We start from the raw sequence: 13,426 nt of genomic DNA on the forward strand, positions 1-13,426 counted from the left end.
GAGTCTTGGTGGAGAGGGTGCCAGGCATCAGGATTTGTATAGCTCCCAGGAGGTTCCGAAACGCAGATCAGGTGAGACCTACTGGTTTAAAGCCACTGACTGAAAAGCTCCTAGAAGGCACAGGTGATTTCTGTTCTTGGGGATCTGAAGGCAAGGTCTGAACTAAGCACCTGCCCACTTCCCATGATGTGACACCTCTGAGCTACAGATTCTGGGGAAAAAGAACTGTTGCTACTATAGCTTATTAGCCCTTCTTTTTTCAAATATTCATCACTGTCTGAAACAAAATGTGTATTCTTTGAATGTGGTAAAAATGGACTGGCTTCCTCTCCTTCAGCATCAAGTCTTAGATCTCTAATTAGGCAAAGCCAAAGGTGGCCTCCATCTGATCTTCCCAACAGCTAAGGGGAAGGAAAAAAAATTACCCTATCCTCAGTTCTCACATGGATCTAGTGCTTCCTTAGTGGAAAACCCATGATATGGAAGGAGAGGGTACTCATGATTAGGTATTTAATACAATTTTTTTTTTTTTTTTTGAGATGAAGTCTCACTGTCACCCAGGCTGGAGTGCAGTGGCGCCATCTCGGCTCACTGCAACCTCTGCCTCCTGGGTTCAAGTGATTCTCCTGCCTCAGCCTCCCAAGTAGCTGGGACTACAGATGTGTGCCACCATGCCCAGCTACTTTTTTGTATTTTTAGTAGGGATGGGGTTTCACTGTATTAACCAGGACGGTCTCGATCTCCTGACCTCGTGATCTACCCGCCTCGGCCTCCTCAAAGTGCTGGGTTAATACAATTTTAAGAAAAGAAATTTTAAGAACAAAAATTGACTATGTCACTGGAGCCTAAAAACAACCTGCTAAATATGGGAGTCAGCTGACCACAGAACATCCATACGACGCTTCATGCATGAACCTCATACCGGTAGCCTGGGGTCTTTAAGGATGCGTTTTTCACACAGAGGTAAGAAATATTACTCTTGGGTGGCAAAAACAAGCAAACAAACAAAAACTCATCTAAAAATCTCGAAGTATACAATAAGACAGATACTGAGAATGCAATGAACCTGACAGAGGCAGGCTCATAAATTCAGTCAACTTTGTCAAATGCAGTCATTCCATTTCAGAATCTGCAATGATTGGAAGTGCTATGCTCTGTCAATATCACAACAGGCCTGGCTTCATGCTGTCTCTTTTTCATGAAATGTGTGTTGCCTGTTAACACTAGCACTGCTTCTATTCACTTGAATTAGCACAGTGAGAAAGCAGCAAAGAACTTGGGAGGATGGGGATCACAGAAACGCCTGCAGTGTTAAGTGAGAATTGGGGCTTGCTAACCTGAAGCCTCTAATTAGAGATTAGTGTGACAGGAAGTCCAACAACCAGACTGTCAGAGAGAAAAATTAGTGACATTTTCATTCCCTGTATCACCAAGCTATCCTCCACTGACAAAGATGTTTCCAGCCACGTGCATGCAAGCTCCAGGTACACAACCATGCACTGGCCGCTCTACGGCCACAAACCACTGGCCATGGACTTGGCCATGCTCAAATCTATGCATATGCACGTGTGGTGCAGATGAGAACCAGAACATACATATGTGGGACACCAGGATGGAGAAAGTTGCTTGGGGGAGTCATCTGCAGTGCTACAAATGGTTCAGCAAATGTCAACGATTTGAAAAACAACAACAACAACAACAACAACTAGGCCCTAATAAGATAATTAATATAGTCACTAAGAAAGTGGTAAGTGCAATGTATTTACGGAACACATCTGGGTATTTCTAAATTAAACTCATGAAGTTAAGCTGAAAAACATAATCGAGGGGGAAAGCTCTCTGAACTAAAAGTGTGTTTTCTTTTGTGCATAATGGCTTTCTTGATTTCAGTTATTACTTTCTTACATAAAGGATAAGGTAGTGGTAATCAGCAAGTGCACACTTGATGAAAAAAAAATCTTTCTAAAATTGCCATTTCCATTATGTAGAATTTATGAATTTGACCTGTTTCCTAAGACAAATTTATGATTAGCAAAAATTTATTCTGCATTAATGTAACTGGTAAATCTGTAGATTTAAAAACCTGAAAATAAGTTATATTCTTGGTTTTCAGAAGATGAACTGTATATAAATCAGGGCATTGCAGGGCCGGGCTCTGAAAGATGCCAAGTTCAACCATGGAGCAGATGCTGAGCTCATCTGAATGTCCTGATCCCCAAGGGCTTGCAGCTGCCCTCACAACTCCCCAGCTATACGGAATTCATATGAAATCCAAGGGGGAACCTTTCTTACTTGTTTATTTATTTTCTTCTGTCTAGGTACTTTCTACAATCCATTAAATTATTAAGAGGCAGTGGGATCTAATGGTTTTCAAATTTGCTTTTAGCTGTATAATACTTTCACAAACCAAAACTGTAGATTTCAAACATATAAAGCAATAAGAATGGGGCTGCTCTGGTTGAAGAGAACTCAGATGAGAAACACAATCCAATCTATCCATCCATCCAGCATGCAATACATATTTGTCTAGCAACTAGTATGTACCAGCCACTGTGGTAGGTCCTGGTAATATAACATAGAAGGAGAAACCCACAGATCTTATATTCTAGTAAGGAGAAGGAAAGAGATGAAGGTAGGAAGGGTAAAAATTAAACACTACAACAAGAGCTAATATTCATTGCTTGCTTCATAGGCGGAACACTACACAGATTAATTCACTCAACTCTCTCAATGTGAGATAGATGCTATTATTTTCATTTTACAGATGAGGGAATGGCGGCACAGAGAGGCGGTGGGGAATGCAGAGATAGCAGCAAAGCTCGCAGTCTGGTGACGTGGAAGACAAGAGACAAGCATTCTCCGGCAGGACAGAGTGGTTACCATATGGATGCTGCTGCCAAGAGATGGGGGAAGTGAGAACAGAAAAATGGCCACCACATTTGGTGACACAGAGGCCACTGCTGACCTAGAAAAGAGCAGCATCCGTGGCATGGTGGGGATGGAAATAGATCATAACAGGTGGCGAGAAAGTAAGGAAAACTGTTCCTAGACAATCCTTTTCAGAAATTAAATAGAATGGCAAGAAGAGAGGCTTAGAGGACCACAGCTGAACGCTGATGTAGGATCAAAGTGAGGCTTTTTGTTCAGAAGAAGCATAACCTTGGGTGCCATTTAAAAATAAATAATCAGCAATTTTACAGTACTGTAGCTGCCCATTTGCTTGTCCTCTCCCAAGAGGCTGCAGGCCCCATGGGGTAGGGAGTATATCTTGTTCACTGTTTTTTCTGACCTATCATCTATCACAGTGACTGGAATATAGTAAGCCACTCAATAGATAATTTCTTGAAAAAATCAACTATTAATAAAATATATGATAAAAATTGGAGGCAGGAGAGGCTTAGTTTTTCTCTGAAAAATTCCTTGCAAACAGGAACAGGATTTTCTCTAGGCACAGCATGGTAGGCCCTGAAGACCTGCTGCTGCTGGATGGACAGGCCTGGCATGTGGGCTGAGCCATTCCTTCCCCACCTGCAGTAGTCCCTCAGTCACCTGGTCACTGCAGGCTGGTCTTGTTGCTACTTGGTGAAGTCAGGTGATTAAGAGTTCTGGGATCTCATCTGAGCTCTGTTGAGGAATTGCTGCTACCTATTCTATTTTTAAATTCAAAAAATAATATGATCCTACAATCTAATTCTTTCATATAATTACTGAAACCAAATCAAAGCTCCAAGGAGATTATTTACTGCAAAGCAATGATGCTCCAGGGTGCCTTCAGGCAAACTCCAACACAGCAATCTATTCACCCTACAGTATTTGGGGAACAGCAGGCTCTCTCCTTCCCCCTTTTAAAAGCAAACAATTTCACTATCCATCAATCCCATAACAGAGGCCAGCAAAACATAAGCAGCTACTTGCAGCACATTCCCTTAAAAGGTTCTACACAGATGTTGATTTTCCTGAAAAAACAAACCAAACAAATCTCAGCCTGGACAATGACTGGCTGTTTGACTTGGCAGGTCTTCACTCTCTGCTCGAAAGGACTGACTCCTACCGGTTCCAGGTTTCTTCTTTCTCTGTAAGTCTGGCTGTAATTTAGTGAGTCCTAATGATTAAAAAAAAAAATTCTATCATTTTCAAGAATTCCTGCCTTAGTCTCAGGAGGCTAGTTTTTCTATGAAGATCTGAGCTTGTGAATTTATATTCATGGCTAGAATATTATGAACCTGATGGACAGGTGATTAATATACCAGATATAAGATTCCAGAGCAGGTATGTATATGTGAATAAATAGAATGATAATGCTAATAGTAGTTAACATTTATTGAGTGCTTATAGTGTGCCTGACTTCGGGCTAAGGGCTTTATCACAATATTTCATTTAATTTTGTAACAACCCTATGAAATAAATGTCATTATCATCCCCATTTTTCAGTTGGTGAATTTGAGGCTTTTAGAGATTAAGTTGCCTAAGGTCCCAGAGACAGTAAAATGACGGAGGTAGAATTTGAAAACCTAGCAATTTGACACTAGTGCTCAACCATTTCACCTCTTTTATAAAGTTCCACATCAGTGTTTCTTGGTTTCATATTTAAATACTGGAAAGGACTTTTAGTTACTACTTCTTAGAAGTTCAGGTGAACAGGGTTGGAAGAGGAGGAGATGGGAACACTTAACTAAAATGAGGTTGAAAGGTAACCTCTGAATTTCAGCTGATGTGTTTTTCCCTGTTTCAATTACCAGGAATAATCAGGAGAGGGTTGTAAAATGTGTTTTAAAGTGCGCCTATGTGAAAATCACCTGGAGAAACTGTTTAATCAGCAAAAGGAACAAGATGCTGATGCTTCAAGTGAAGGACTTAAGTTCAGATTTTAGAGCCCCAGCTGCACTCTCACAATTTCTCATCCCCCCTTTCTTTTGGGGCACATGTCATGTGGGCTGAGTAAGGGTTACGTCACCCACAACAGAGGACTGCACAGTCTGACACTCCTGCCTTATTCGGATAGAATGTTTTCTTTTCTTTCTCTCTCTCTCTCTCTTTTTTTTTTTAACTTTATTTTCTTTGATATGGCATCAATTTTAAATCTTACATTTTGGCTATGGGCAACCTGGAAACAGCTGTGCAGACAAGGCAGGGAAGAGGAGAGTCCCTGCAGGTATACGCTTTGTTTCATGGCTGAATTGCTACCAAAACAGTCCTGGACACAGTGCCCTCAAATTATTTTTCTCTGAAACTGATTTTTCCAGTTAGTTCTGTACATTAGTTACAGAGTCCTATATTATTTTCCCCATAGGGCTTTCCTGCTCATGATTCCTAAACAAGCTGATAAAAACTCCATTTTCTCCACAGAAATATTTAGGTTGTTGAGGCTTTCTGTTACCATAATTACTTCCTGAAATATGCAGTGGTCAATTTTTCCTGAATATTTTTACATTAAATTGGGCACCCAAAACTTGGCCCTAGATATTTTCAGGTGGTAAAGCAGACTCCTGGCTCGAAAGAGCTGATTGGTTTCTATTACTTGCTTTCTGTATTGGCTTCTTATTGATTCGATTTAAAAAAAATCTCTCTCCCATTTAAAAATGTGGAACTCCATGTGAAAACCAGGATTTCTTATGTCCTGAAGAATACAGCAACATTTACTAAAAGAAATCACTATTTCACTCCTCAACTAAGAACTTCAGGAATTGAGGCAGGTAAGGAGAAAGGTCTTGGCCATGTCAGTTTGATGAGAAATGAATTAACTCGATTATTTTCATGGTGTGGATCAATAGCAGTCGGCCTCCACAGAGGCCCCTGGCCTGAAGGCAGCTGGATAATCAATAGGCTCACACAGAGGCGGGCTCTCCTCCCCAGCAGCTTCTCTCATCTTTTCTGGGCGGGCTCTTCACGCCTGTGTAATTCTAATTTATGTCAACTAGAAATCAAAGAAATTCCAAGAGGCTTTGGTCATAGGACATTAGGGTGGACCTTTCACAATCTATTTATGTCTGTTCCTTAAGTAACATGGCCCCCACAGCCCTCCAGGCGCCTCTACTGGCCAAGGAGAAGAAAACCTCCCAGCAGAAGGGTAGCCATCTGCTCCGGGCCATGGCAGAGGTGTGGGGTTAGGTAAACCGAGGCACACCTTCTCCTTCCCATCTATAAGTATGCAGGGACATAAGAACCAAGCATTTTAAGCAAAATGCTTTGCCAAGAGTGGCTCCCTCAATAACGCTCTTTAATGATACCCCAGACGCTGGCATTTTCAAATCAAATGAACAGTGTATAAAATTAGTTCTGCATGAAGTTAAAAAAAAATAGAAAGTGAAAGGGAGCTTTTAAAAGCTCCAGCATTTCTCCATCCAACTGCTTTTCACAAGGGTTTGGCATTTGAGAATTGCTACGTTTATGATGTTATTCACTGCTCATAATTCAGGCCTGCATCTCCAAACTTCTGTATTAACACACACTGCAGAGGTTTCCACCATGACACTTTTATCACCGAGGCCTCGCAAACTAGCCAGCCTGCCTCTGGTGAGGGCTGTTTTTTCCGCCAGTGCCAGGCCATGGTGCCTCCTCCCTTCTCATCAACCTTGTCACCCCAAACATTTTTCATTAACCTTGAACACTGCATTTCCATTTGCCCTACAGCTTTATCATTATTCTTTTTTTTTGGTCCTTTTTAGTTTTGTTCTCCATCCAAACTGCCTTATAAGAAAAAGAAAATATAACACAATTATAAGAAACAGATCTATAGAGAATCTAGAATTCACTGAAGTCACAAAAACAATTTCTATGACCAAAGACGCTGTTTATAATTGTGGAAAACAGAGGGAACATACTGCTCTTATTAGAGAGTCCCGTTGATTACACAAGTATTTTTAACTAAATCACCAGATAAATGTGAGTTAAGTTGATAGGTGATTTTGGGTCAACTCTAATTCCCAAGGTCAAGTAAGCCTTTGAACAGTCTTTAAGAATATAAGCTCACCCCAATTCATCAAAGCCGTCTCACACAGCGTTTTCTTCTCTTGGTTCTTACAATGCACTAAAGTTTAGAAGATTAAGTGGCGTCAGCTTCAAAACCCTCTAACATGCTTATCCATCCAGCAATCAGAAAAGCTACTCAAACAGGGGCTTCTTAATGCACTTCCTGACTTTACAATTGCATAGGGAATGCTGCATTGTTGAATGACTGGAGGACTCCTCCCCAGGAATCACCAATGTTGTAGCCAAACATGTTTACTGCAGTTTAGCTTAGCCCTTGTTTGACAATCCAAGTACATGTTGCTTTCATCTGCAATGAATATGTTTAACTTTTCCCATTTGTTCTCTGCTAACCTAACCAAGAGAGACGGGGGGTGGGGGTCGTGGGGGGAAGCACTGTTTTCCTACAACAAATACAATGCATTTTGTTATTCTTGCAATTCCTCAAAAGGTGAAATGAGGAAAAAAGCATCAGTTTGCTAAAGTATAGCCTCCAAATTAAATATAAGTGGCCCTCAATAAAACTGACTGTGAAAGAACATGCAACTAGAATGTTCTTTCTCAGAACCACAGGATCACCGAATGCCAGCGCAAGGACACACAGACTTCACAAACCACGTCTCTCTCCAGTGCAGGGATCCCACTGACGCCATTCCTGACCAAGGGGTTTGTTGAGCAGATGCTGAGGTTCCCTGCCTCCTCCATTGGTGTGCAGAAACAAGAGGAGAACTCCAATGGCTTTTATTTGTGGTTAGCAGATTTGGTTAAGGTAGGGAGAAAAGTGACAGGGCCAAATTAATTTTGTTCTTTAATGCTTTGCTGGCACAGATGATCACAGACTGCCAGGAGATGGTGTATCTTCTTCTCCGTTCCCTAATCATAGTTTTTCTGTTTCCTGTTTCTATTCTTATTTTTCACGTTATTTTTCTTGTTACTTTCTGTTTCCCTAAGTACTTGAAGTATCTTCAACTCACCCTTTTCTCCCACTGTAAATCTTTCTGCATCCCTGTGCTGGAGTAAGATGGTTAATAAATTCATTCCAAATACTGAGTGTCCTACGGATGCATTAGTTTTTCCATTGCAAAGTGTGTAGAAAGTGTAATTACTGACATCTTTGTATAAAAAATAATCTTAATTTTAAATTTAGGGGAGGAAAAAGCACAAAGGCAAAGCATTCTCTAATCTGAGTTTATTTTTTTCCTTTCTTTTTAATTTTCTTTCAAAATGGGATAGCAGGCAATATAATTTTTTTTTTTCTCACTGGGAAATTCCGATATCACAGCACAGGTTAATATAATGATATTGATGATAACAATAATCAGTAACAGAGCATTTTATATGTAATAGACATTATTCTAAGTGCTTCACATATGTTAACTCGTTTACATGCTCATAATTCTACAAGATAGGTACTAGTATCATCCTCCTTTTGCAAACGAGGAAACAGGCACTGAGAGGTTAGTAACTGCCCACGGTGACACAACTAGTAAGTGCAAAGCCCAGATCTGAACCTGAACTCTGGCTCCGCAGACCATACCCTTGCTACTAATTTCTTTTCTTTGTTACTCAAATCTTCCTTTGAATCTTGATGGTAACTTAAAATCTGGAGATGGATGGCATGATACAAAATCTGAAAACTGAATAGCTACTTTAGATTTCCATCCAACTAAACCAACCAGCAGGCTTTTCTGTGCAAGGCTTTGCTTGTGCTTTGTGTGTGGTTTGGAACTGTCTTCCATCCTCACAGAGCCTCTCGTGTTTGGCTCTGAGCTGCTTTAAGTCTGAGGAAGCCAGACAGCAAGGCTGGGTCCAGCATCTCCCTGGGCTGCGCTGCAGCAGGCTCTGACCAGACGGCATCATGCTGGAGCCAATGGGTTCTCAGAGTGGCTCTCTGGTTAGAGAAAGGATTCAGAGGCAGCCCAGGGAAAGGGCTAAAACCCTCAGGGATACAGCTAATCTGAACACTGTCTCTATTTAATTTTGGACTAATTTGCATTTGGGTAGAAAATAACCCATTTCTTAACTAAAAATCAGCAAAATGCTGGTCAGCAAATATGTCTGGAATAATATTCTCCCGTAGTAACTGTAACATACAACTTCTACAGTGTATGTCCGAAGATGGAGCTGATCTTAACCATCTAAAGATTACAGGTTAGAAATATGGCAATTTCTGAGAATGGCTGTGGACACATATGTATGAAGGTGTACATTTTGGTAGCTTTAGTTAGACAGCATTCATGTGGCAGTTCCTTCTGCTGGAAGCTGAGGAGCTCTGCTGTCATTGACTCCTGTTTCTAGAACACTCTGCCTATGGTGGACCCTTTAACTTGTCTTAAAAGAAGTCATTTTAAAGTTTCAGGGTTAGCAGCAGCATTAGGTTGGTTAGTAGAAAGATTTGTGGGAGACTTGCAAGTCCCGGATCTCAGTGCTGTTGCCTAGTTACAAAGTAAGTCGCTTCTGGGCTGGGCTGAGAATATATAATAACATTTCTCTAAACATAACTAGCTGGCAAAGGTCTCCTATAAGTTGGAATTCTAAAGTGTTTGGAGAAAAGAATTAGCCAATTAACAAAAAATGACAAAGGACACAAGGGCTTTGGGCCATACCTCATTTGCCCCCAGATTTGCTACATTTAGAAGATGCATGCCCTTTGAATGGCATGTCTATTTAGTTTCACATTATTTTGCTAGATTTGTTCCTAATCACCATTTACAAAAGTAGCACACATGTGTAAATTAGTACAAGATGGCGGCACTTTCTGAGCAAGTATCTGAACTGGACATTTTCTAAGGTAAGCAGTCCCCGTGGCCAGAGACTGCCCCCTGGGTTGTGCCAGCAGCACTGGATACAGACTCCAAAGACCCGGCATGAAGTCTTGCCAGAGTATCCCTGGGCCACTGACTGGTCTTTCTGAGCCTCCATTTTCTCCTCTTCACAATGCAAGTAACTATTTCTTAGAGTTGTTATAGGAAAAACATGGAATAAACAAAGAAGAAGACACCTGTGGAGTGCCTGGTGTCCAGTATAGGTTTTTTTGTTTGTTTGTTTGGGACACAGTCTTGCTGTGTCACTCAGGCTGGGGTGGTGTGGCACAATCACGGCTCACTGCAACCTTGGCCTCTTGAGCTCAGGTGATCCTCCCACCTTAGCTTCCCAAGTAGCTGGGACTAAAGGGGTGTGCCACTATTTTCTTTTTTTTTTTTTTGGCGGGGCGGGTAGAGACAGAGTTTTGCCATGTTGTCCAGGCTGGTCTGAAATTCCTGGGCTCAAGTGATCCTTCTGCCTTGGCCTCCCAATGTGCTGGGATTACAGGTGTCAGTATAGATTTTTATTGTTTTCTCAGTCTTCAAAGGGTCCCACGTTAAATGCTACACCATTTCCTAAACTCATGCTCACATCCCTGGCTGGTTCTACAGGCCTTCCGCCAGGACCTCTGGAACCACTTCTTATCATGTGCTAGGAGTGGCATTGGATGTATGGGGAGATGCAAATTCCCACATACCCCCTCACTGGCCCTTTCTTGGTCCCGAATGGCCAGAATACATAGATGTTCAGTACCAAAATTACACACTTGTGAAAAACCAGTTTGGCACTGTTCTTTCCACCTTTACTGTTGCTGGAAACTTGAAGCCCAGAATATAATTTTACGGTTAGACCCTGCAAATTGCAGTTTGTCATGTAACCTTTTACATTTTGGTCCATGGACTTATGAACAGGATGCCAAACTCTAAGTTGACTATGTATATGATTACTTTTTCTTTCTGCTTAAGCACAAAACTCATTATTAAGTGGGGAAATACAAAGATAATCTCAGATTAGTTTACAAAAACAGGCAAACAATGCATAGCTATAATTGTGTATATATATATATATAATGTATATATAATATATAATACACAGGGTGGGGATAGAGAAGGAGAGAGGATATGACATCAAGCTATTAACTATACTGACATGTAGAAAGCAAACAACTTGATAGTCAACTCTTACTTTATCACATCTCATCAGCCCCAAGTATCTCAGAGACTTGCTGCTCTGTGCAATCAGGGTGGCTCCTTGGTCTGTAATTTCTTTACACCATCCAACATCCACAGTCTCTATTGTCATGCTGTATCGCCCAATGGCTATCAGTGCTGCAAGAAGGGACAGAGAGGAAGCATTAATGTTAGCAGTGTAAGGGAGCTCTATCTTATTATGACTATTCATCTCATTTCCTCACTAAATTTGTTCCTGAAATTTTGTGTGTAATTTTGTGAATGTTTTATAAACTAAATTAAATTTGAAATGCTTTAGGAAAGCTTCCCTATGACAAAACCATTTGCAAAGTGAATAATCATTCCATAATTTCCCTTTCATTGGACACAACCTTTTATCAGTTTTATTCATTACAAGGTTACCTGTACTTTCAAACATTCAGCTCTGCAGAAGGAATAAATTAAAATGTATTACGGATACAACATTTTAAAAAACCCAAGTACTAACTTAATTTTACCCAAGATAACTTTAATTTTTTTTTAAAGAAGAACCCATGTAAACACCATTTTGAGGAGTGTTATACTGCATGTGAATGTCTTTACCAATTGGCATAATTTTTTCCATCTGTTCATGACCTGTAAAATGTAAAAGTATAAAATATTTTTCACATTAGCGCTTCTTGAGACTGTTAGGAATTAAGAGTACATCATACATACAGCTGATTTTAATTGGTGCCATGCTAGAGTGCAGTAAAGGGACTGCATTTGTTATGGTGAATTTCCTCATCCTATCCGAAGTCTTCCTTCTATTAACATACAAAATGAAGCCTGTCATCTGTAAACTAGGAGAGTATCTGTAGTCTTCTCGGCTGTTTAGCATTGTACCACCACTAAAGTGCAGACACTTATCCCATAATCTATGACGTGCACTACTAATCACTGCAAAGTCCCATAACCCATCACCCCATCACAGTGACCAGTTGGTGAATGTGGCTCTTTTCTACCGACTTTGATAAATGTGCCCACCTCTATATTTAAGGAGCAGAAAAACAAATTTCAATATTCCAGCACCAGTTTATGGTGCATTGGTTTGTGAATCAAAACCCTGAAAACAGTGCCACAAATATCAAAAAGAAAAGAGAAATGGTTTTCTGATAATTTCCTCATTCTAAGATAGCATAAGTTGATTTCTGTGACAATAAAGGTGAATGATAGGTCCCAAAATGTGTTGACTAGATGGATAATTTAGAGTTAAGTACTCATGTTAACAAATGTTTACTCCTACAGCTCACAGAAGAGAATATTTGGCAAAATCTTTCTTTGCTAATTATCTCAGTATTTTTTTTTTTTTTACTAGAAAACTCATGTCCGTACATTCCAGTAGGAAAGCACTCCCAAGTAGCCAGATATTTAATGTTTATAAAAACAACAATCATGATCCCAGTGTTTTCCAGTGAAAATACAATAGAGACAATTTTTTAAAAAAAGTTCTTTATGTACCGGTTTAATGTTTTCATCTTTGTGCATGCTGTTTTGATATTTAAAGTTTTCCAAGGGGTTTGGGGATTTGCCAACTACTAAAAGTTTGAAGAAATGGTCTGAATACTATTTTTGTATAGAAGGAGCAACATCCCAGGTTAATTTTGGTGTCTCTGACCTAAGAAAATTGTTCTCTCTGGTATCATCATGACTTTCATTGGTAATGATATCCTGAAGATCTGCTAAGAAAAATGAAGTAGGGGATACATAAAATAAATCCCTTTTAATACAAAGTGCTCAAACTATGATTTCCAAAGATGACAAGGCACCACTTGCAGGATGGCCTGAGGTTGGTAGATTTTGTGCAGCTGTTTCATTGAGGTCTGAGGCTAGAACATGAAAGCCCGGTCCTATCCAGAAAAGCCCTGGACTATCATAGCCTGCTTTATAAGCAGATAAGCAGTCAATAGCTATTGATTCTGGGTGGTAAAATCACTGATGTTTGAAGGCTTTTCTTTTGACTTAGTATTATTTACTGAAGTTATAATGAAATTTTTTATTTCTTAACTCATTCATTTATTTAATAAGCACCTCGTGAGCTCTAGAGCATTTTTGCCAACATTTACTGACTACATTCCATGTGCCAGGCCCTTGGCTAAGAATTTCAGGTGTATTGTCAGATTTATTACTAACTGCAACCCTATTAAGTCTTATTGTTATTTCAACTTTAATAATCAGGAAACGGAGTCACAGAGAGATTGAATAACTTTCCTAGTGTCACAAGATAGTAAGTGGGGGAGTGGATTTTAAGTTGGGAGCCAGCTCCCAGCAGAATCATGGGGCAAGGCAGCTGGCAGTTCTGATAGGCCATGCCACCAATGGTGGAACTGCAGTGTGACATACTGGGCCTGTGCCGGCTACTGGGAATATAAGATTCATGGAGCTCAGAGTCCAGTTGAGTGGAGGTGGGGGGTGGGTGTGAGGTGGGGTAGAAATAAGGAATAGCC

The 13,426-nt window shown here is 40.3% G+C and overlaps 1 protein-coding gene across 1 annotated transcript in view; it reads right to left on the minus strand.

Moving 5' to 3' along the window:
- The window catches only part of FBXL17 (F-box and leucine rich repeat protein 17), a 533,333-nt gene that overhangs the window by 11,773 nt on the left and 508,134 nt on the right, over positions 1-13,426 (minus strand). Inside the window, exon 8 of the mRNA XM_055298027.2 lies at positions 10,957-11,099. Coding sequence (XP_055154002.1) covers positions 10,957-11,099 — 143 coding nt within the window. The remainder of the gene's footprint in view (positions 1-10,956; positions 11,100-13,426) is intronic.

This window comes from Symphalangus syndactylus, chromosome 11, assembly GCF_028878055.3.
Source record: "Symphalangus syndactylus isolate Jambi chromosome 11, NHGRI_mSymSyn1-v2.1_pri, whole genome shotgun sequence".
Classification (NCBI taxonomy): domain Eukaryota; kingdom Metazoa; phylum Chordata; class Mammalia; order Primates; family Hylobatidae; genus Symphalangus; species Symphalangus syndactylus.